This window comes from Balaenoptera ricei, chromosome 9, assembly GCF_028023285.1.
Source record: "Balaenoptera ricei isolate mBalRic1 chromosome 9, mBalRic1.hap2, whole genome shotgun sequence".
NCBI lineage: Eukaryota > Metazoa > Chordata > Mammalia > Artiodactyla > Balaenopteridae > Balaenoptera > Balaenoptera ricei.
Window position 1 is genome coordinate 59089426 of NC_082647.1, and position 25493 is coordinate 59114918.

Below are 25493 nucleotides of genomic sequence, written 5' to 3' on the forward strand. Positions count from 1 at the left end.
AAAACTACTTATCTACTGATGTTGTTTTTTCCTTAGAAAAATCTATTTCTGAGCAAAAATTATTTCATATGTAGAAGAATAAAAAACACAAGGAAATATACCAAATGATTACTATGTATATGTTAGAACAGTGAGATCAGAGAAAACTCTCTATTCTTTGGTTTTAAATATTTGCGTACTAATGTTGTTCATTTAAAATTTTAATTAGAAAAAGTAATTAATACTATTTCCTTTTAAAAAACTCTGCAAATTTAATGTTATTTAGATAGTTAAGGCTCCTTGAAGAGAAAAAATGGAGGAAATTAATTTGATCCCATTTTCAATTTTTAGAAATTATACATGTGCGACTCTGTGAAAAATGTATATTATTTAGGCACATATATATGCATAGATAAAGTAGAGCCCATAATGTTTACTGGGGTTATCACAGGATGAAGAAATTACAGGTGATCTTGATTTCCTGCTTGATTTTTTTTTTCCAGTTTTCTGGAGTTTTTCTTCCCTAAATTTTGTACAATGAATAGGAATTACTTTTATTATGATAAGGATAATACTAAAGCTGGGGTTTTTTTCACCCCCCCCCCACGCCAAAAAAATCCTGGCTAACATTTTGAAATAAAAATTCAAATAGGTTCAAACTTGTTCAAACTTTTAAAGTCTTGGGATAGATTTTTAAACCTGAATTTTCTCTATCACCTATACTATTTTTTAATTTCATTTTTTAGAAAAAAGAATGTCTATCAGTTAACAAACAAGTAGATGAAGTAACTTTCCTGGATTAAAAAATGCTAAGAATTTGACAATCCGGTGGTCACCAGAACAGTACTCTAGCATACATAAGAAATCCTGAAATTATTCTACATTGCAGAAAAGAGTGAACATCCTAAACATTAAAAGGCACTAGGCACTTCTAAACAGTATAATTATGTTCACCCAACTTCCTAGAAAAATATCTTTCAGTGTTGGAAATCTGCACTTCATTCATTCACATATCTGATAGTCAACATTTTATTTCTGATTAAAAAGTAGAATCTCAATAAATGTGCTACAGTTTTGTTTACTCCTAGAAAGGCTCGCTTTAACTGAGATCTCTGCCATCGTATCATCTACAATGGGTCAAATTCTTATCTATCCTCCTACAATGGGTCAAATTCTTATCTATCCTCTATGTATAAATAATCTGCAGCAATGTTACTGAAATATGCTCAGTTTTAGCCTTTATATACAAATGTGTCTCATCTGTGTTTCAGGAACCTCACTCAGTTGTACGCAATTGGTTTTTCATTTTAAACTTCTTTTACTAAGATTATCAACAGATTGTCCCTTTTCTCAGTGCCTAACACTTTGAGGCACTTAAATGGAAACCCACGTTAAGGCTTTTTTTCCAGCATCCTTCCTCATCAGTATTTTAAAGTCTTGTAACTCATTGCAATTTTCTCTAACGTAAAATAAATGTTTATACGTATAAATATACACAAATATTTGCGGCCGAATCTCGGCAACACGCTTCAAAGGATTAAACGTGCGGTAACCGTGACTAAATGTATTCATTCACCCTACAAGATTTAGAAAAATGTAACGTTGCAGAGAGATCTAGGTCTCTGCGTAAACCTCGTAATCACCACCACAAGGCCGTAGCTGGGAGCCTCCGAAGCCCGCCAACTACACTGGAGGCATCCACAGCTGTTTCTAATTGTTTTTGCTTTCTCGAAATAGTGCACTTGGTGGGGCAAACCGCTCTGTTTGCAGCATCTCTGGCCCCCAGCCGAGGTTAACCCTGACCTCAACACCCTGTTTGGCTCCTAGCGTTTCATGATTCCGTTTCCCTGCTCCGCAGGGAAAAAACCTAAGAAAAACGAGATTTCCATCGCCGAGAAATTCGCTTAGAAAGAGGGGAGAATTAGGCGTTTCAAATGCACATTTCTGTGTTCTCTCCAGATCGGATTCAAGAAAAGGAAAAAAAGATGCGTTTGTGTAGAGGGGGGCGCAGCTTGACACCCATTTCCTACGGCTCGCCTCTGGGCTGCAGAGCCCCATTCGCGGGGTGAGCCACCACCCCCCCCACAAGTGGTCAACGACCCCCAGCTCTTTGAGGCAGGGATCGGGAGAGGTTCACCACCAGGACTGCTGGGGGTGGGTGGGGAGCAACGGGAATTGAAATTGGAGATGGAATTTCGGCGCCTCTGGGCAGGGAGGGGCCCGCGGGGGGCGCGGAGAAAAAAGGCCAGGGGTCAAGCCTGGTATGGGGCGCACAGGGCCCGGGAAGTGGGGTGCGGGGCGTCCTGGAGGAGGGGTGCACCGGGGATTCCGCAGCAAGAAGGGCTGATGCCCAGAAAATGCACCCGGGTACCCAAAACCCGGGCGGGGGATGGGGAGGCGGCGGCCTGTTGGCCCCAGGACCTCCCGTCGCGCGCGGGCCACTAACCTGTCAGCAAGAAGGTGCCAGTGGTCGCGGGGCTCATCCTGCGTGTCCCCCGACACTGTCCCGTCCAAGCACAAGGGTCTCCCAGCTCCCACCACCAGGGCAATTGCATTCTTGGCCTGCCTAGGCCGGCCGTCCTCGATTCTCCCCTCCCCTCCCTTTCTTCTTTCCTCCCAGCTTGGCCAGTTCAGCATCAGCATCCTGCACCCCCTCCTTAATCCCGTGCTCCCTCTAGCGGCGGGCCAGTGTAGCATGGCCATCGCCCCCACCCCCCATCTCCCCCATCCCCCATCCCCTCCGCCCCCGCTCCCCCCTCCGCCCCCCTAACCCGCGGAGCACGCTGGGATTTGGCGCCCCCCTCCTCGGTTCAGCCTATATAAGGCTCCCAGTCGGCGCTCTCGATACACGCGCTTCAACTTCGGTTGGTGTGTGTCGAAGAAACCTGACTACGACCTGAGGAGACCAGCGAAGAGGGACCACCGAGCCTCGCGAAAGGTCCGCTGAGCGGGCTCGCGTCCGGAGCTACTCCGGGCTGCCGAGCACCCAGCGGAGCCCACGCCTGGCACAGGTGTGGGACCCCGTCCTTAGTGTCTTCGCAGAGGAGTCCTCGCGTGGTGAGTATGCGGTGAGGATGTTTCTTTTTTTTAAGATCACATTCATTCCCCCTTCTAATTGGGAGCTGCGGGAGATGGAGTAGCGCCCGGAATGTCTCCACGCACACCTTGTCACGCCTTCACTGGCTGTGCCCCAAAACTGCATGGAGAAACCTAGCCTTCAGGGCTTTGATTTCCAGAACCTAAGTCCAGATACGGACTGTAGACACATATGAGCTGTGGACAAACATGAGCTGCAGACGGACATGAACCACAGACCAATTTGCGAATGCGCTGCAAAGTGATGTGCACTACAAACTAATTGGCGCTTCAAATGCGCTACAAACTGATGAGCGCTTCAAATGCGCTACGGACGGATGGGCGCTTCAATGCGCTACAGACTGATGGATGCTTCTTTGCGCTAAAACCAGTATGAACTGCAACGATATGTGAGCCGCAGACTGATGACTGGTTTGCGCTCTAAATGCGCTACAAAATCTGAGCTGTAGAAAGGTCAGCACTACAAAAATGATAACGATTAGCACAACAGCGCTTCATTGCGCTACAAGACACAGGAACCGCAGAGGTACATGAGCTGCGGAACAATTTACACCTAAAATGCGCTACAAAGTAATAATAGCTGCAGAGGTACACAAGCTGCACTGTTTTGCGCTACAAAGAAACCAGCTGAAGCGCACATGAACTGAAGAGTAAGATTACTCTGTCTTCTTGGAGGAACCCCACCCTTTGTCTCTTACACACCTTTTGGAATGGCTCCCACTATGTTTTTCTACAGGACGGTTCTCTGCATGATGGTGCTGTTAGACAAAATGGAGCCCTGGGCAAAAATTAGTGTTTAACATTCTGCCCACACCATTCCTGCTATGGCAGTGGAGTGGAAGGGCGCTGACTTGAGTGTAAAAAATCTTTTGGTGGTGGCAGAACGGGCTGCCTTGCCTAGTTGCGCTTGATTGAAGTGGCGGTATAGTTGTAGTGGTGGCGCGAATTGGCGTCCAGCAACAGTTTGTGGAAACTGTTGGTTTGCTTAGTCTTGGAAGGCGCGGGGTGGTGGTGGGGGGATTGGATCTGGGGATGATTGCTCTTGTTGCATGAAATGAATCTGCCTGTTGGAGGCTGGTGGGAGGGGCTTGGGGAGGGGGGAATCCTGGGAGAGGCATGCAGCCAGTCTCAGACCTGCCCCGCCCATCCTAGCGCGCCTTCTCTGCAGTATCTCCTCAGAACAGGCTTAGCACCTCCCAGCACCTACTCGGAGCGCGCCTCCTCTGCGGCGCGCCTTCCCGGAGCGCGCCTTCTAGACCTTGCCTCCCCAGACCCCGCGTCTTCCCGAGCCCGCCTCCTCTGAGGCGGTTCCCCTAGACCCCTCCTCCCTCTGAGCACCCCCTTCTCTGGAGTGGCTCCTCCAGACCACACCTCTCAAAACTTGGCCCCGCCCTGAACTAGCCTCTTCTGGGCTGGCCTATGGCCCCACCTCTCCAGGGCCCACCTGCGCCTGCGCAATGTGAGCCCCCCTCCCATCAGGTACCCCTCCTTTGCGCCTGCGTCTTCGCTGCCTGCGCCTGGCTGCACAGCCCAGCTCTCCTGCGGTTTCGCTGCTGCGGTTTCTCTTCTGCGCCGGTTTTGCTTTTTATCCACCAGTGTCTAATAAATATAAGAATAATAAATAAGAACAATTAACAACAATAGTAATTATACATGGCATTAATAAGCACTTTGCATATGTTAAATAACATAATCCCACAATTTAAACTCCTGATAGTGGCTTATGAAGGGTGCTTCCAAGCTGACGTGGCTGGCGCCTCTAAAGGCAATCTAGCTAAATGTTTTTGCTGCAAATGAAAAATAAAACATTTTAAATACTTTTAACATCATTAAATTTTAAGATTTTTTAAATCTTAAAAAATTAAAATTAAAAGTTTAATTTTTTAAAACTAAAGAACTCAAGTTTCTTTTGACACACTAGTGGACCTTTTTAGTGGGACCTACTGGAATCAGATGCTTTGGTGGCTACAAAATAAAGAACAACTTGAACTTTGTTTCACAGGAGTTTTAAGTGACTTTGTTGGTGCTACTGGCTTGGCCTCTGAGCGAGGAGGAGGTGTTTACCTGGATTTTTTTCTTGGAATTTTAGGGGATTAGCCCTGGCTAACTTGCCTACATAATTGTGCCTGACACATTGTAGGCGCAATTTAATGAACACCTGTTCATTAAATAAGTGTTAAATGACCAGAGTAAACTGGTTTATTCAGTGTCTTCCTTGGTGTCTGCAGTTGTTTTCTGGTTTTTTGCTCCTGGCTATTTCCTACGGTGTTTTGCTGTCCTGGGTTGTCCAAGACATTGCTTGCCTTATCTCTCTCTCATTTAACAGGATCTTGAAAAAAAAAAAAAAAAAAAAGCATTTTTAAGCTCCAATAATGTAAGCAGTAATTATAATTCAAAGCAGCTAAATTAATTCAAAACACTCAAAATAATTAGCTTTTTTATAAACTAAAAAGCAAAAGCTAATTATTTAAATTTGGGGCAAGTGGATTATTTAATGGTACGTAATTGTCATTTAAAATTTGTGTAACGTAACAGAGTGGTTACATGAGAAAATATAGATTGAAGGTTTTAGCTGGCATTTAAAAATATCTATATAAAACAAATTCATAGCTAACTGCCAATCCGCTATTTATGTTTCTAACTAAATGAAGAAATTTTAAAACCTGGTTCCATATATTAGAAACCATAAGCCAGGACTGTTACAGGGGCATTTAGAAGCACTGGCTCCCAAAAACCTGTCACAACCCACCAATCACCCCTCCCCTAGCCCCCAACAAGTATACAATCTATGGATAACATGTGCTAATCATAATTACACCTTTCAGTAAGTCCCCAGGCCCCTTTTACCCACCTTGCCACCCTGACCCCTCTTCTCTTTGGAATTTGTGTCTGCATTTTAAAGAGGTTCAAAACAATGGTTTAAAAAATGTGCATATTATTAGAATTTGCATTTCACAAATAGTACTCATAGCTCTCAAAAAGAAATATGGACATTTGCAAATGTAAAACAATTAAGCACTGTTTAATGAAGTGTCATTTACTAGTGTGATGTTTAATGTATGGTGGGTTTTGTTGCACTTTGGTGTGTTTGTAGGGGGGTTGCGGGGGATAGAAAGTTTCAAAAGTCATTGTGAAGAGTCAAAGATGAAGCAAATGTCTTTACTTCTTAAACAGAGTAATACTGAACTCTTTTTCATGTGTAAAGGTGGCATCTGTCCCAGGGAGCTTAGCTTTATGCTGTGTGTCCTTCCAGGTTTTAGGCACTGGGCCCCTTGACCCACCTTCCCAGTCCAGCCCCTACTAAGGGGGTGTATAAGGAGCCATAGTCCTATATTCAAATCAAGTTACCGTTCTCCTGTTCCCATGTTAACTGGTGCTCCAATTGCTGTTTAAACATTTGTAAACTTTACTTACACTGTTGACTTGCCTGCCCACTGCCCTATCACTTTTAATGGTTAAACGACTCTGTTCTGGGCAGTTAACTCTTTTAGGACTTAGACTCCCACCCCAAAATTACAAACCCCGGGGGTGGAGGCCTTAGGCCTGATATTGGTAAAAGTTAAGGGCCTCAAACTGGTGATCTCGTAGGTCAAAAAAGGCCCTGAATTTCTTTGACCACTGTATTTAAAAATTTTACAAGAATTAAAAGATTGTGGGGCGGGAGGGGGGGGGTGTGTGGTATGCATCCCCAAGTTAAATAGTTGCAGCCCCTTCCTGTTTTCCTATCTCCAGTCTCTTCTCACCTTTATATTACCTTCCTGTCACCAAAAGCATTTGAATTTTAAACTCTTATTGATCTTCTGTTTCCATAAACAATACAGTGATTGTTTGCTGATTTCCTAATGTATTGTTATTTCTCTCCTATTATTGTGTTTTGCAGATGTGAAAACCATCAGACCTGGGCCTCATTAAAGCCCACCCCAGTGACTGTGATTGACATATAGGTTGTTAACCTTCCTGACCTGGGTCACGCTGCTCCAGGCCATGCTGTGAATGCCTTTTCAGAAGTCTTGTTTCTAAGTTTTTAAAGTATTAGTGTCTTGATGACAGAAGTGACACCTGAGTCACCTGACCTGCGCTTATTAGTTGCTTTTTAATGGAACATTAAAACTCTTAAGTTTAATTAATAAAAATTGCATTATTTTGTGACCTCATATTCTGCGTGTCACCAATATAATTAATTGTCTTTAAGCAGCTGGAAATGAAACAATGTCACAGGCTATGATGTGTTAATTACATCTTCTGATTTTTTTCTAAACTTGAAGATTTTACCTTGCATGTCAACTATTAGTTGTTTCCATAGCCTAAGCTATTAAAGTAATTAAGTAGCATTTAAAACTATTAAAATGGCACAGTAATTCTGTCCCTTAAGGACTCTACTTGCTGTATAGCCACTCCTTGAAGAGGCCATACCAACAGCCCAGGGCATAAGGGAAAATGGCTGTGGATGGCAGGGCTGGGGCAGGGGAGGGGCCTAAAGAATGAGGAGGGGTCTTAGGCAGGAAGGAGGAAGGGGTATTTCTCTACAACCAGGCATCATGTTTGATTACCATCACCTTTTTTTTTTTTTCCCTTGTACACTATTGGTTGAAACATTAGCTATTTTTCACCTAACTTCTCTGAATAACATGTTTATCTTTGTGGCTTTATTTTACGTAATTAATTTGGTGTCCATTTTTTGTCTTGATGGGTCAGAGAGGAGCAGGTGACCAGGACTGCCAAGTTAAAATGTAGTGAATAGGCAGTCTGCCTGCTTTACATATTATATTTTTAAACTTTTGAGCACTTTCCTAGAGTTTTCCAAATATGAGAATTTGATGCCCATTAAAAAAATCATCAGTGTTAAAATAATTACTCTAAATGAATTTAACCCTATTTCCAGGAAGTACACAGGCCCTGTGTGCTGATTTATTATATGTGTGATTTATTGTCACCCTACCCATAATTAGGGTATTTAACCCCCCCGTCCCCTCCCCCCCCCCCACACACACACAGTCACTCACCCCGCTAGGAGTGACCTATCCCACTCTAAATTACAAACTTTTGGGTGGGGCTGTACTGACAAACCTTGTTTAAAAACCTGGGATTACACACTGGTGACCTGAAAGTCTAATGAGGCCCTGGATTTGTCTGACCAATGCAGTATTTAAAAAAAAAAAAAAAAAAATTAGTATCTTTAGTGGGATCTGCATACCCAGGTTGCCATAGTTGCAGCCCCTCCCTGTTTTAATCGCAGCCTCATCACACAGAAATTTAAAGTTTCTGTTCTTTATTAATAACTTTATTAATATCAGCTAACAGTTATTGAATACTCACTATGTGCTTTACCTGCATTATTTAATTAAATCCTTATTATAAGTTTGAGGTATACTATTATTGGGCTTCTTTGAATGTCCCATTTTACAGCCCAGCTACTCCTAGGAGACGTCAATTGATATTTGTTGATTGACTTCATAATAAGGAGGGAAACTGATATACACAGGTTGCTACTCATTGCCATTTCTGTCCCAAAGGGAATTCTCTTTGGGAAATCAAATTACGGTCCGAAAAGTAATTTAGACAATTCCACTGGTTTGGTGGCAGTTGTTGTTTGTTTTGATGACTAATTACCTTCTCTGTAGAGGTGGATCAGGGTCGCGACAGTGGGCCAGAGTGGCCCCCTCTCCCCCAAGGTTGATGAATACAGGCATTGTGATTTTTAACTCACCTCCCCGCTTCTTTTTCTTGGTTTTCTATTGGCTGGAATAGTAGCAACTTTTCAGGTAACTTTTCTAATAATAAACAGTTATAAGTTTGACTTTATTTTGTGTAACTTTTCCACTATCAATCTTTGCTTGAAAGTTTCTTGCTCTGCTCTCTCCTTATAAAACTTCTTGTTTGGAGTGTCTTCTCATTCTTTATTTGTCAGTAAAGGTAATAGTGCTGTTGATACAGTTGTGTATTGTTGAATCATGATGAACAGATGATTCTTGAGGAGGAAAAAGTCATTTGGACATCAAAAAGTAGGCTGCTTTTCATTATCTACTGTCCTATTGATTAATATCTTTTTTGCAGGGCTTTTGTCTGTTTATTAACTATTGATGTGAGCAAGTAGAACAAAGAGATGCTTTAAATGCGCATGTGTTTAGAGTACTTTAGTAGATACTTTAAATGATAAAATCTTCTTCGTACTGTGGTGCTTTAAATGTATATGTTGAATTTATGCTTCTGTCTTCACTTACAGAAACAAAAAGCTTCTGAAAACCAAAAGGCGAAAGGGTGGAAGAGGAGGCCAGGACCCAGGCCTCCATCCCCACCGGAGTGAAGCTACACCTGGGAGGTCTCCTCCCACCCCACCTCTCACCCTGGGGCCCGACTGCCCACCTCCTCCTCCTCCTCCTCCCCCCAACGATCCTGCCTCCCCCTCCAGCTCCCCCTGCAGCGGCCAGAGGGGCCAGTACAACCCCAACCTGGCCGAACGAAGGCGGGAGGATCTCTCTGAAGAGATCAACAACCTCAGAGAGAAGGTCATGAAGCAGTCTGAGGAGAACAACAACCTGCAGAACCAGGTACAGAAACTCACAGAGGAGAACACCTCCCTCCGCGAGCAGGTGGAGCCCGCCCCTGAGGAGGAGGAAGATGACATTGAGCTCTGCGGAGCTGCAGCCGCTGCCGCCCCAGCCACTCCGATCGAGGAGGAGAGCCCAGAAGACCTTCCCGAGAAGTTCGACGGCAACCCAGACATGCTGGTGCCTTTCATGGCCCAGTGCCAGCTCTTTATGGAAAAGAGCACCAGAGATTTCTCCGTTGATCGTGTGCGCGTCTGCTTCGTGACAAGCATGATGACCGGCCGTGCTGCCCGCTGGGCCTCCGCCAAGCTCGAGCGATCCCACTACCTGATGCACAACTACCCAGCCTTCATGACCGAAATGAAGCACGTCTTTGAAGACCCTCAGCGGCGCGAGGCTGCCAAACGCAAGATCAGACGTCTGCGTCAAGGCATGGGGTCAGTCATCGACTATTCCAACGCTTTCCAGATGATCGCACAGGACCTGGATTGGAATGAGCCTGCCCTGATTGACCAGTACCACGAGGGCCTCAGCGACCACATTCAGGCGGAGCTGTCGCGCCTCGAAGTCGCCAAGTCGCTGTCCGCACTGATCGGCCAGTGCATCCACATCGAGAGAAGGCTGGCCCGGGCAGCTGCCGCCCGCAAACCGCGCTCCCCGCCACGTGCGCTGGTGATGCCTCACGTCAACAGCCACCACCAGGTAGATCCGACCGAGCCCGTGGGAGGTGCCCGCATGCGCCTGACCCAGGAAGAAAAAGAAAGACGCCGAAAGCTGAACCTGTGCCTCTACTGTGGGAATGGAGGTCACTACGCCGACAACTGTCCTGCCAAGGCCTCCAAGGCTTCGCCGGCGGGAAACTCCCCGGCCCCGCTGTAGAGGGACCTTCAGCGACCGGGCCGGAATTAATAAGGTCCCCACAAGATGATGCTGCTTCATCGCCACACTTGCAAGTGATGCTCCAGATTCATCTTCCGGGCAGACACACCCTGTTTGTCCGAGCCATGATCGATTCTGGTGCTTCCGGCAACTTCATTGATCACGAATACGTCGCCCAGAATGGCATTCCTCTGAGAGTCAAGGACTGGCCAATACTTGTAGAAGCGATTGATGGACGTCCCATAGCATCGGGCCCAGTTGTCCACGAAACGCACGACCTGATCGTCGACTTGGGAGATCACCGTGAGGTGCTGTCATTCGATGTGACTCAGTCTCCGTTCTTCCCCATCGTCCTAGGGGTGCGCTGGCTGAGCACACACGATCCCAACATCACGTGGAGCACCCGATCGATCGTCTTTGATTCCGAATATTGCCGATACCATTGCCGGATGTACTCTCCGATACCACCCCCGCTCCCACCACCAGCACAACCATCATTCTATTACCCGGTGGAAGGATACAGAGTTTACCAACCCGTGAGGTATTACTACGTCCAGAATGTGTACACTCCAGTAGATGAAAACGTCTACCCAGACCACCGTCTGGTTGACCCCAGCATAGAAATGATCCCTGGAGCACACAGTATTCCCAGCGGACACGTGTACTCACTGTCGGAACCCGAAATGGCAGCTCTGCGAGATTTTGTGGCCCGAAACGTGAAAGATGGGCTCATTACTCCCACTGTCGCACCCAACGGAGCCCAAGTTCTCCAAGTGAAAAGGGGGTGGAAACTGCAAGTATCTTACGACTGCCGAGCTCCCAACAATTTCACCATCCAGAATCAGTATCCTCGACTCTCTATTCCAAATTTAGAAGACCAAGCTCACCTGGCGACGTACACTGAATACGTACCTCAAATACCAGGATATCCGACCTACCCTGCATATGCCACGTACCCGACCTACCCAGTAGGATTTGCCTGGTACCCCGTGGGGCGAGATGGACAGGGGCGATCGCTCTATGTCCCTGTGATGATCACCTGGAATCCGCATTGGTACCGCCAGCCACCGGTGCCCCAGTACCCACCGCCGCAGCCACCGCCGCCACCCCCACCGCCGCCGCCACCGCCATCTTACAGCACCATGTAAATACGCATCATGTCCTTCAGGATCTCTGCCCTCGAAATGAACTCCTGTTCAGCTTCTCAATCAGTGACTGCGTGCTAAATTGGGCTATTGCACCTTCAGACCAACCTGAGGCACAGGTTTTCTCTGAAACGGCTACAGAAGGTCAGGGCCACCCTGGACTGGGGCACATCCTAAAGCACCAACAGACCTCCACTGTTTGGTGGGAGTGACAAAATATTTACCAACAAATTATCTCTGTTTTCCACCTTAACTGCCAATCTAATTAAAATTCGTAATAAGTTTACTTCCCAGCGAACCCTGGAAGCCTGGGTTTTACCTGCTGAAACCTCTGTCACCATATTAATTATTGGCTGCCAGGTTCCTCATTTAATAGTTACTGAGAAGCTGATGCAAACACAGGAAATGCTGTTTTCTTTATGGAGGGGGAGACAAGGAGGAGGAGGACATGACTTTTCTTGCAGTTTCGGTACTCTCTTTACATCTTTGGAGGACCGAGGCCTTATTAAGGAAGCCACAATTATTGGTGCAGTGTGAAACGGCTTCCATGATTCTTTTGCTGCACCCTTTGAAACTTCACCATCTTCAAACTCCACTTTCATGACGCAAGGAGCAGCAGCTCGACTGGTTCCCCCAGGAGCAGGCAAAACCCCTGCAACAGAAACACCTCAGGCCTCGGAAGGAAGTACGCTCAGATGGATGTTGGCATGTTTGAGTGTGCCTTCACATCCTGGTGCAAATCACATGTACCCAATAACTCTGGCTTTGTCACAACACCTTACCATCACCATGCCAGCAATGGCTTCCACAAAACCTTAAACCTGGTAACCAGAGACTACTGGTGGCTCCAGGTGTGTTAGATGTTTGTGAAATGTGATCACCTCTCAGTCACGTATGAGGGCTGACGAGTAGCAAATCAAAAGGACTCCTAAATCCCCGTACCCAGCTCTTAAAGGGGAGACTCAAAGTTAATGTTACCACCTTGACCTGGAACTTCAGAAAGAATTTTTAAGAGCGTTGTTAATTGGTTGGAAGAGCATCACCTGAAGTCTTGGGAGCATCTATCCATGTCTCTGCCTCCATATACATCTGGGCATTTCATCATCAGTCCCCTCACTAGACTGTAGCACTAGGATGCTTAGGGAGGGGGAATGATTTTAGCACCCTCTAGGGGATGGAGCCGATAAGCTGCCAAGGAATGAAAGGCCTCCAAAAGCAACTCAAAGCAACAGACAACACAAGAGTTGTCTTCAATCCAGTGACATCAGCTGGTGTCTCCTGGACGCTTTGTGCTAACCTGGGACTGCCTGACTTCCTTTAGCCTGGTCCCTTGCTACTACCTTGAACTGTTTGTCTAACCTCTCTCTTTCTGTTTACTACTGCCACTAACCCTGCTGCAGGATTTGTGTCATCCTTCCTGCCTGGCTGCCGAGACTCTTATTTTGCTGGCTTCTTGGCAGGCTTCTCGGAGCATGTGTTTCAACACACAGTCTCCAACAGTTTGAGCAGTAGAAAAACAACATGGTGTATATTTCAAATTGTCTGTCATGAAGAGGAGTCTAATGGTGAAGTTTCACTTTTCATCAACATCGTCTTTCACATATTCATTATCACCCACCCTTATCCTTGCATGTTTAGATACTTAAAAGTTTTAGCTGTAGGTTGATAGTGTCCTTTTAACAGTGTTTTAAAGTGGTGACTCTGCTTTCAAAAGTTATTTCCATTGAATTACAAAGTACTATCCAAGTCTTATTGTTAAATTAATTAAAATTGATAAGTAAGGTAGTGTAAAATATTTCTTTACTGTGAACTCTTACAACACTGTGAATGAGAGGCTCCTCAGAACTGGAGTACCTGTATAATAGTTCATCATGTTCATCTTCAAACTTTTGTTTTAACATCATCCATAATTTCAATTATTTTTGATTGGGCCTTTAAAAACTCACACAAAATGATATACAAATTCAAGGAAGATACCTAATTGGCTATTTAATTCAAAACAACTTTTCCTTTTTTTTTTTTTCCAATGGAAGCAGAAAGCTTGTCAGTCACTCGTGTTTTAGAGTAATTACTTTTTAAATGGTGCATTTGTGCTTCTGGACTTTTTGAAGCGTCACTTCAGTTTACCTCAGATACCAATCCATCCTCCATACATTTGAATTTAAGTTGTTCTGTGTCAGATTTACAGTTGTCAATTGATCTTCAAACTGCAGAGGGCCTAGAAATGGGCTGTTGACTGCAGCCCCGGCATGTGCACATGGACATTTGCCATCACTACAAGCAGAAGTCTGGAAATGTGGCAACAACAACTGTCAGGGAGAGCATGGTGGTGTGGGTGAACAACTCATGGACGAAGTCCCTGACACGCTTTCGGCTGTTTCGTAAAGCTTGTGAAAACCTGTTTGGCAGTGTGTACTATGCTCTACAGCTATATATGCTATCTAGAAGTGTAGGTGTTAAGGATAAGTAATCTCAAATTTATTCTGTAGAATCAGAATTTTATTAAGTTTCCTTTCGCTCATGTGATTTATTTCATTGCTGTTGATCGTCTTCAATTGAATACTTTACAATTTTTTGGGCATTTCCCAACAAAATGCCTTATTCATCAGAAAGGGGAAAGCAAAGAATTAAATCTCTAAAGAAGGTGGAAAGGGAGCAAAATAGAAACAAAGGAGATAAGTAAATTAAAACATCAAAATTATTAAGCAAAGCCAACAGTCTACCTTTTGAAACAAATTGGCAAAATTGATTGACTTTTGGCCCAAATTTTCAGTGTTAATTAAAAAAATCTAGGAAGAAGGTATAAGCTCCCATTGTTAGGTGGACGTGGAGAGAACTAGCTAAGGTCACCATGCTAGGTTGTTTGAAACGGAGGAAGTTTACATACATTTCTGAAGGGTCAATTTAGTTTGAGCAATGAGGTATTTGTATTAGATACTGGAAAATGGAGAATTAGTTGGAATAAATCATGTGAGCTAGCACAGTGAACTTGCAGGTGCATAAAATAAGAGGGGCACATCTACATAGTGCAGTCTGGATTTCTGTTTAAGTTTGCAGGTACCTCTTGGACTCCTGAATTGATCCAGTCATCATCCACCACAGATGTCTAACATCAGATAGAATTCCAAGATTGGCAACAGAGAACACTCTGCTAGAAAGACCTGGGCAGAGATAAAGGACCACCTGCAGAGATGAAGAGCCTGATGGGAACCATGCTGCGTTTTCATCTTAAAGAAAGAATGCACATCTGTTGGGACTGAAAGTTCTTTGTTGTTTCAGATTGTAGAATGCTATCAAATTGGTCTGTGGAAAATTGCATTGTTTTTGTATCTTTGTGTAATCAGTATAAGTAATTGGGGATATATATAATCATAAGTATTTTAGAGTGGGGGGGACTATTAACTAATCTTAAGTGGGTGGGATTAGTTAAAAAGCATGAGGTAACGTATTAGATATCTCTGTAAGTGGACATGTGTACTTACTTGTGATCCCTTACCCTATGATTGCTACCCCTAAAGATTTCAAATAAATTCGGAGGGAACTGCAGGGAGATCAATCTTTTTAGGGCTATTGAACATGGATAAACACCTAGTGGGAGAAAGTTCAAAGATGATTGGATAAATAATTTAATAGAGCTTCTCTGCCCTGGGTATTCACTCCAGGGATTGAGATTGTAAGCAAAGCGTTTAGAGAGTTAGATAGATGCCCTTTGAGAAGTTGTTGCTGGAGTGAAATTGATAATGATGGATGGTAAAGATTCATGGAAGTTACAGGGAAGTGATGAATAAGAACCATTGCTTATGCCCCTGTCAGTAGCCCTCCTCCTTACCCCTGCCCCTTTTCCCTAACTCTACACCTCCTACCTATTCCTGCCCCACCTCCCTGCCCTTCCCCATTTTATTGCTGTTTTCTCTTTACTCTGTGTTTCTATTTACTAATATTGTATTGATGTTAGAGTAAAAATTCAATAAAGATTTAGTGGTTAAGTGCAAACTGTGTCTCGATCATTTCAGCATACACTGGCATAAAGTGAACAGGGTTGGGGGGAGGACAGGAAAGGGGGAGAGGGAGAGGGGGAAGGAGGGAAGGAGGGGGGAGAGGGGGAAAGAGAAAAGGAGGGAGGGGTGAGGAAGGGGGGAGAGGGGGAAGGAGGAAGGGGTGGAGAGAGGAGAAGGGAGGGTGAAGGAAGAAGGAGGAGTTAGGAGGGTAGGGGGTCTAGAGGATGGGGTTGGGGATGGGAAAGGGGGGTGGGAATGGGGGGGAAGTGGGGAAGTGGTGGGGGTAGTATAATGAATACATCAATCAAGCAACCCAGTATCCATTATTTACCCAGAATACTCCAGGAAATCAATGAAATCATTCCTGCTGCAAACGTTAATGTATAAAATAAAGCCACACAATTAATAGTGACTCTATGGACATAATAAAAAAAACTTTTTAAACTGCAAAACTTTAACATATAAATTAAAGCCACACAATTAATAGAGATTCTACTGACATATAAAACTATTTTTTATATAAATTTTACTTGGAATATTTGAGGTTTATTAATAGAAAATTATTAAAACTTTAGTGAGGACAAAAAATTACCAAATATAGTCAGGTATGACGTGCAGAGAAATTAGGATACAGATGTTTTTAATGCCAAGTAACACTAGAACAATATCAGAGTGATGAAAGTTATCTAAGGAAAAGTGATAAATGAGGTTCATGAGGCACTCAACCCATCAAATTTCAAAACATTGTAACAGTTGTAGAATAATAGGCTGCATATAGAAAACCTGAACTAAATGTATAATGGTAATCATTTCACAATATATGTAAGTCAAACCATTATACTGCATACCTGAAACTTATGTATGTCAGTTATATCTCAATAAAACTGGAAGAAAAACACAAAGAGATTGCCAGCTTCCCCCCTCCTTAGAAAAAGAAAACCTGAAAAAGGGACTCTTAATGATGTGCCAGTTTTGAAGAGTTACTGGGTTCATGTGACATGGTGATGACATAAACACAGTTGTTTATTGGGAATTACAAATGGGAGATGATAACTAAATGGAATGATCTGGGGTAATGATGGACACACAACCTAAAAACTCTCACCTTGGAAGCACACTATCCTGAATAGTTACACATCCAGCCCAGAGTTCACAAGGCCTCCAAGGTGCGCTGGGTGGTGGGTGGAACTGGCACAATTGGTAGTGGGACACAAATGCTTGCTTTGGGGGGTGGGGGTTACTTATAATGTAGACAATATGGTGTTAGAGCTATTAACCAAACCACTTTGAAAGGAAACTAAAGTACCCTATACATCCCTGTTTTGTTACACCTAGACGCCTCTCCCTTCTGACCCCCACCTCTCTTCCTAAACCACATGATTAAACAAAACTTAAGGGAAAACACACAGATTATAAAAACAAATAAAAGCAATTAAATATTATGCAGAGAAAAACTGCTTTTGATCCATACCTCAAAAAATACACTAATGAATTCCAGATAAATCAAGAACTACAAAAAGGAAGAAGTTAATGGCAGAAGAGGGTAAACAAAATTATTCATGGAATCATAATGGCAATCAAAACTAAGACCAGTGGTTTTGAATTCATAAAGAACTGCACAACATAATGAAAAAATATATGGAACACGCCTATAAAATATGTGATAACTAACTTATTACCCAAGCATCTAATATTTTCCTGGAGAAATTAAATACCCAACCCCCACCCTTTACTCATTTTCTGGCTTTTTAAAAAATATATAAAGAATCTAGATAGATAAATAAATAAATAATAAATAAAGGTATGTGTGTGTATGTTCTGGCTTCCTTGAATATATGTAGAGAACAATCTACATGGATAAATAATAAACAAATAAGTAAATAAATAAATATGTGTGTGTGTGTCCTGGCTTTCTTGAATATATATAGAGAAGAATCTAGATGGATAAATAGTAAATAATAAATAAGTGTGGAGAGGACCTTCAAAATGGCGGAGGAGTAAGACGTGGAGATCACCTTCCGCCCCACAATACATCAGAAATACATCTACATGTGGGACAACTCCTACAGAATACCTACTGAACGCTGGCAGAAGACCTCAGACCTCCCAAAAGGCAAGAAACTCCCCCTGTACCTGGGTAGGGTAAAAGAAAAAAGAAAAAACAGAGACAAAACAATAGGGACAGGACCTGCACCAGTGGGAGGGAGCCGTGAAGGAGGAAAGGTTTCCACACACTAGGAAGCCCCTTCGCGGGCGGAGACTGCAGGTGGCAGAGGGGGGAAGCTTCGGAGCCACGGAGGAGAGCGCAGCAACAGGGGTGCGGAGGGCAAAGGAGAGAGATTCCCACACGGAGGATAGGCGCCGACCAGTGCTCACCAGCCCGAGAGGCTTGTCTGCTCACCCGCCGGGGCGGGCGGGGGCTGGGAGCTGAGGCTCGGGCTTCGGAGGTCGGACCCCAGGGAGAGGACTGGGGCTGGCGGCGTGAACACAGCCTGAAGGGAGCTAGTACGCCACGGCTAGCTGCGAGGGAGTCCGGGAAAAGGTCTGGAACTGCCGAAGAGGCAAGAGACTTTTTCGTGCCTCTTTGTTTCTTGGTGCATGAGGAAAGGGGATTAAGAGCGCCGCTTAAAGGAGCTCCAGAGACGGGCACGAGCTGCGGCTATCAGCGCGGACCCCAGAGACGGGCATGAGACGCTAAGGCTGCTGCTGCCGCCACCAAGAAGCCTGTGTGCGAGCCCAGGTCACTCTCCACACCTCCCCTCCCGGGAGCCTGTGCAGCCCGCCACTGCCAGGGTCCCGTGACCCAGGGACAACTTCCCCAGGAGAATACATGGCACGTCTCAGGCTGGTGCAATGACCTGCCAGCCTCTGCCACCGCAGGCTTTCCCCGAATCCGTACCCCTCCCTCCCCGGGCCTGAGGGAGCCAGAGTCCCCTAATCAGCTGCTCCTTTAACCCCCTCCTGTCTGAGGGAAGAAGAGATGCCCTCAGGCGACCTACATGCAGAGGCTGGGCCAAATCCAAAGCTGAACCCCAGGAGCTGTGCGAACAAAGAAGAGAAAGGGAAATCTCTCCCAGCAGCCTCAGAAGCAGCGGATTAAATCTCCACAGTCAACTTGATGTACCCTGCATCTGTGGAATACCTGAATAGACAACGAATCATCCCAAATTGACAAAGTGGACTTTGGGAGCAACGATATATATATATATTTCCCTTTTTCTCTTTTTGTGAGTGTATATGTGTATGCTTCTGTGTGTGATTTTCTCTGTATAGCTTTGCTTTTACCATTTGTCCTAGGGTTCTCTCTGCCCGTTTTTTTGTTTGTTTGTTTTGTTTTTAAGTATAGTTTTCAGCACTTGTTATCACTGGTGGATTTGTTTTCTGGTTTGGTTGTTCTCTTCTTTCTTTTTTTTTAATTACTTAAAAAAATTTTTTTAATAATTATTTCTTGTTTTTTATTTTAATAACTTTTATTTTATTTTATCTTTTTCTTTCTTTCTTTCTTTTCTTCTCCCTTTTATTCTGACCCATGTGGATGACAGGCTCTTGGTGCTCCAGCCAGGCATCAGGGCTGTGCCTCTGAGGAGAGCCAAGTTCAGGACACTGGTCCACCAGAGACCTCCCAGCTCCATGTACTATCAAACGGCAAAAATCTCCCAGAGCTCTCCATCTCCATGCCAAGACCCAGCTCCACTGAACGACCAGCAAGCTACAATGCTGGACACCCTATGCCAAACAACTAGCAAGACAGGAACACAACCCCACCCGTTAGCAGAGAGGCTACACAAAATCATAAGGTCACAGACACCCCAAAACACACCACCAGACGTGGACTTGCCCACCAGAAAGACAAGACCCAGCCTCATCCACCAAAACACAGGCACTAGTCCCCTCCATCAGCAAGCCTACACAACCCACTGAACCAACCTTAGCCACTGGGGACAGACACCAAAAACAACGGGAACTATGAACCTGCAGCCTGCGAAAAGCAGACCCCAAACACAGTAACTTAAGCAAAATGAGAAGACAGAGGAACACACAGCAGATGACGGAGCAAGGCAAAAACCCACCAGACCTAACAAATGAAGAGGAAATAGGCAGTCTACCTGAAAAAGAATTCAGAATAATGATAGTAAAGATGATCCAAAATCTTGGAAATAGAATGGAGGAAATACAAGAAGAATTTAACAAGGACCTAGAAGAACTAAAGAGCAAACAAACAATCATGAACAACACAATAAATGAAATTAAAAATTCTCTAGAAGGAATCAACAGCAGAATAACTGAGGCAGAAGAACGGATAAGTGACCTGGAAGATAAAATAGTGGAAGTAACTACTGCAGAGCAGAATAAAGAAAAAAGAATGAAAGGAATTCAGGACAGTCTCAGACACCTCTGGGACAATATTCAAAGCACCAACATTCGAATAATAGAGGTCCCAGAAGAAGAAGAGAAAAAGAAAGGGACTGATAAACTATTTGAAGAGATTATAGTTGAAAACTTCCCTAATATGGGAAAGGAAATAGTTAATCAAGTCCAGGAAGCACAGAGAGTCCCATACAAGATAAATCCAAGGAGAAACACACCAAGACACATATTAATCAAACTATCAAAAATTAAATACAAAGAAAAAATATTAAAAGCAGCAAGGGAAAAACAACAAATAGCATACAAGGGAATGCCCATAAGGTTAACAGTTGATCTTTCAGCAGAAACTCTGCAAGCCAGAGGGACTGGCAGGACGTATTTAAAGCGATGAAAGGGAAAAACCTACAACAAAGATTACTCTACCCAGCAAGGATCTCATTCACATTCGACGGAGAAATTAAAACCTTTACAGACAAGCAAAAGCTAAGAGAATTCAGCACCACCAAACCAACTTTACAACAAATGCTAAAGGAACTTCTCTAGGCAGGAAACACAAGAGAAGGAAAACACCTACAATAACAAACCCAAAACAATTAAGAAAATGGTAATAGGAACATACATATCGATAATTACCTTAAATGTAAATGGATTAAAAGTTCCAACCAAAAGAAATAGACTGGCTGAATGGATACAAAAACAAGACCCGTATATATGCTGTCTACAAGAGACCCACTTCAGACCTAGGGACACATACAGACTGAAAGTGAGGGGATGGAAAAAGATATTCCATACAAATGGAAATCAAAAGAAAGCTGGAGTAGCAATTCTCATATCAGAAAAAATACACTGTAAAACAAAGACTATTACAAGAGACAAAGAAGGACAGTACATAATGATCAAGGGATCAATCCAAGAAGAAGATATAACAATTATAAATATTTATGCACCCAACATAGCAGCACCTCAATACATAAGGCAAATACTAACAGCCATAAAAGGGGAAACCGACAGTAACACAATCATAGTAGGGGACTTTAACACCCCACTTTCACCAATGGACAGATCATCCAAAATGAAAATAAATAAGGAAACACAAGCTTTAAATGATACATTAAACAAGATGGACTTAATTGATATTTATAGGCCATTCCATCCCAAAACAACAAAATACACTTTCTTCTCAAGTGCTCATGGAACATTCTCCAGGATAGATAATATCTTGAGTCACAAATCAAGCCTTGGTAAATTTAAGAAAATTGAAATTATATGAAGTATCTTTTCTGACCACAACGCTATGAGACTAGATATCAATTACAGGAAAAAATCTGTAAAAAATACAAACACATGGAAGCTAAACAACACACTACTTAATAACCAAGAGATCACTGAGGAAATCAAAGAGGAAATCAAAAAATACCTAGAAACAAATGACAATGAAAACATGACGACCCAAAACCTATGGGATGTAGGAAAGGAGTTCTAAGAGGGAAGTTTATAGCAATACAATCCTACCTTAAGAAATAAGAAACACCTCAAATAAACAACCTAACCTTACACCTAAAGCAATTAGAGAAAGAAGAACAAAAAACCGCCAAAGTTAGCAGAAGGAAAGAAATCATAAAGATCAGATCAGAAATAAATGAAAAAGAAATGAAGGAAATGATAGCAAATATCAATAAAACTAAAAGCTGGTTCTTTGAGAAGATAAAGAAAATTGATAAACCATTGGCCAGAGTCATCAAGAAAAAAAGGGAGAAGACTCAAATCAATAGAATTAGAAATGAAAAAGGAGAAGTAACAAATAACACTGCAGAAATACAAAGGATCATGAGAGATTACTACAAGCAACTATATGCCAATAAAATGGACAACCTGGAAGAAATCAACAAATTCTTAGAAATGCACAACCTTCCGAAACTGAACCAGGATTCAGACCAATCACAAGCACTGATATTGAAACTGTGATTAAAAATCTTCCAACAAACAAAAGCCCAGGACCAGATGGCTTCACAGGCAAATTCTATCAAACATTTAGAGAAGAGCTAACACCTATCCTTCTCAAACTATTCCAAAATATTGCAGAGGGAGGAACACTCCCAAACTCATTCTACGAGGCCACCATCACCCTGATACCAAAACCAGACAAAGATGTCACAAAGAAAGAAAACTACAGGCCAATATCACTGATGAACATAGATGCAAAAATCCTCAACAAAATACTAGCAAACAGAATCCAACAGCACATTAAAAGGATTATACACCATGATCAAGTGGGGTTTATCCCAGGAATACAAGGATTCTTCAATATACACAAATCAATCAATGTGATACACCATATTAACAAACTGAAGGAGAAAAACCACATGATCATCTCAATAGATGCAGAGAAAGCTTTTGACAAAATTCAACACCCATTCATGATAAAAACCCTCCAGAAAGTAGGCATAGAGGGAACTTACCTCAACATAATGAAGGCCATATATGACAAATCCACAGCCAACATTGTCCTCAATGGTGAAAAACTGAAATCATTTCCACTAAGATCAGGAACAGGACAAGGTTGCCCACTCTCACCATTATTGTTCAACATAGTTTTGGAAGTGTTAGCCACAGCAATCAGAGAAGAAAAAGAAATAAAAGGAATCCAAATCGGAAAAGAAGAAGTAAAGCTGTCACTGTTTGCAGATGACATGATACTACACATAGAGAATCCTAAGGATGCGACCAGAAAACTACTGGAGTTAATCAATGAATTTGGTAAAGTAGCAGGATACAAAATTAATGCACAGAAATCTCTTGCATTCCTATACACTAATGATGAAAAATCTGAAAGTGAAATTAAGAAAACACTCCCGTTTACCATTACAACCAAAAGAATAAAATACCTAGGAATAAACCTACCTAAGGAGACAAAAGACCTTTATGCAGAAAATTGTAAGACACTGATGAAAGAAATTAAAGATGATACAAATAGATGGAGAGATATACCATATTCTTGGATTGGAAGACTCAACAATTTGAAAATGACTATACTACCCAAAGCAATCTACAGATTCACTGCAATTCCTATCAAACTACCACTGGCGTTTTCACAGAACTAGAACAAAAAATTTCACAATTTGTATGGAAACACAAAAGACCCCGAATAGCCAAAGCAATCTTGAGAAAGAAAAACAGAGCTGGAGGAATCAGGCTCCCTGACTTCAGACTATACAACAAGGCTATAGTAATCAAGACAGTATGGTACTGGCACAAAAACAGAAATATCGATCAATGGAACAGGATAGAAAGCCCAGAGATAAACCCACCCACATATGGTCACCTTATCTTTGATAAAGGAGGCAAGAATATACAGTGGAGAAAAGACAGCCTCTTCAATAAGTGGTGCTGGGAAAACTGGACAGCTACATGTAAAAGAACGAAATTAGAACACTTCCTAACACCATACACAAAAATAAAATGGATTAAACACCTAAATGTAAGGCCAGACACTATCAAACTCTTAGAGGAAAGCATAGGCAGAATACTCTATGACATAAATCACAGCAAGATCCTTTTTGGCCCAGCTCCTAGAGAAATGGAAATAAAAACGAAAATAAAGAAATGGGACCTAATGAAACTTAAAAGCTTTTGCACAGCAAAGGAAACCATAAACAAGATGAAAAGACAGCCCTCAGAATGGGAGAAAGTATTTGCAAATGAAGAAACTGACAAAGGATTAATCTCCAAAATTTACAAGCAGCTCATGCAGCTCAATATCAGAAAAACAAACAACCCAATCCAAAAATGGGCAGAAGACCTAAATAGACATTTCTCCAAAGAAGATATACAGATTGCCAACAAACACATGAAAGAATGCTCAACATCATTAACCATTAGAGAAATGCAAATCAAAACTACAATGTGATATCATCTCACACCAGTCAGAATGGCCATCATCAAAAAATCTACAAACAGTAAATGCTGGAGAGGGTGTGGAGAAAAGGGAACCCTTATACACTGTTGGTGGGAACGTAAATTGATACAGCCACTATGAAGGACAGTATGGAGGTGCCTTAAAAAACTAAAAATAGAACTACCATATTACCCAGCAATCCCACTACTGGCCATATACCCTGAGAAAACCATAATTCAGAAAGAGTCATGTACCACAATGTTCACTGCAGCTCTATTTACAATAGCCAGGACATGGAAGCTACCTAAGTGTCCACTGACAGATGAATGGATAAAGAAGATATGGCACATATATACAATGGACTATTACTCAGCCATAAAAAGAAACGAAATTGAGTTATTTGTAGTGATATGGATGGACTTAGAGTCTGTCATACAGAGTGAAGTAAGTCAGAAAGAGAAAAACAAATACCGTATGCTAACACATATATATGGAATCTTAAAAAAAAAAAAAAAGGTCATGAAGAACCTAGGGGCAAGACGGGAATAAAGACACAGACCTACTAGAGAATGGACTTGAGGACACGGGGAGGGGGAAGGGTAAGCTGGGACAAAGTGAGAGAGTGGTAGTGTATATATGGACATATATACACTACCAAATGTAAAATAGATAGCTAGTGGGAAGCAGTCGCATAACACAGGGAGATTAGCTTGGTGCTTTGTGACCAGCTAGAAGGGTGGGATAGGGAGGGTGGGAGGGAGGGAGACGCAAGAGGGAAGAGATATGGGGATATATGTATATGTATAACTGATTCACTTTATTATAAAGCTGAAACTGACACACCATTGTAAAGCAATTATACTCCAATAAAAATGTTAAAAAAAAATGTGTGTGTGTTTTGGCTTCTTTGAATATATATAGAGAAGAATCTAGGGGGATAAATAATAAATATTTAAATAAATAAATGTGTGTGTTCAATAATTATTGATTTCTTTTAATGTGCCAGACACTAGACTAGGTTTGGGGGACACAATGCACAGACCTTACACTGAGATACCAAATGGAATTAAAGGATGAGTACCCAAGGATTCTCCTGCCAGGGTACCCCAACTTTCTTAGGCACCATTGTTACCCAAGTTATTTGTGACCAGGCACAATTTAATCATCATTTAGTGCAGACAAAGAATCTTTCTTAATGTTTGGCATTTGATATTTTTTCTAGAATACACTAAATTTCTCAAGTGTTTTTTATTAGTGTTTAAATGAGAATTAGAAAGGATCAACAAGAGAAGGGGAGGCTAGATGACCCTCTCCTCCCAAATTAACCTTCCAAGAAACCCTTTTAGGTCTTCCCTGGTGGCGCAGTGGTTAATAGTCCACCTGCCCATGCAGGGGACATGGGTTCGAGCCTTGGGCGGGGAAGATCTCACATGCCGCAGAGCAAATAAGCTCGTGTGCCACAACTACTGAGCCTGAGGTCTAGAGCCCGCGAGCCACAGCTACTGAAGCCCACATGCCACAACTACTGAAGCCCTTGCGCCTAGAGCCCATGCTCCACAACAAGAGAAGCAAACACAATAAGAAG

General features: G+C 42.8%; 2 protein-coding genes across 5 annotated transcripts in view; one reads left to right on the plus strand and one right to left on the minus strand.

Annotated features, from left to right (window-relative positions):
- Positions 1-2606, minus strand: part of SGCE (sarcoglycan epsilon) — a 67512-nt gene extending 64906 nt beyond the window's left edge. For 3 of the 4 annotated variants that reach the window (XM_059933877.1, XM_059933875.1, XM_059933874.1), the window contains exon 1: positions 2426-2606. In XM_059933877.1, coding sequence (XP_059789860.1) covers positions 2426-2534 — 109 coding nt within the window. In that variant the 5' untranslated portion in view covers positions 2535-2606. The remainder of the gene's footprint in view (positions 1-2425) is intronic. The other variant, XM_059933876.1, reaches the window with a different exon arrangement.
- Positions 2607-2824: 218 nt separating this feature from the next.
- PEG10 (paternally expressed 10) lies at positions 2825-15640 on the plus strand. The gene is given in 3 exon segments (XM_059933873.1): positions 2825-3047; positions 9299-10473; positions 10476-15640. Coding segments are annotated over 3 exon segments (2355 nt in total). The 5' UTR covers positions 2825-3042; the 3' UTR covers positions 11651-15640.
- The last annotated feature ends 9853 nt before the right edge of the window (positions 15641-25493 follow it).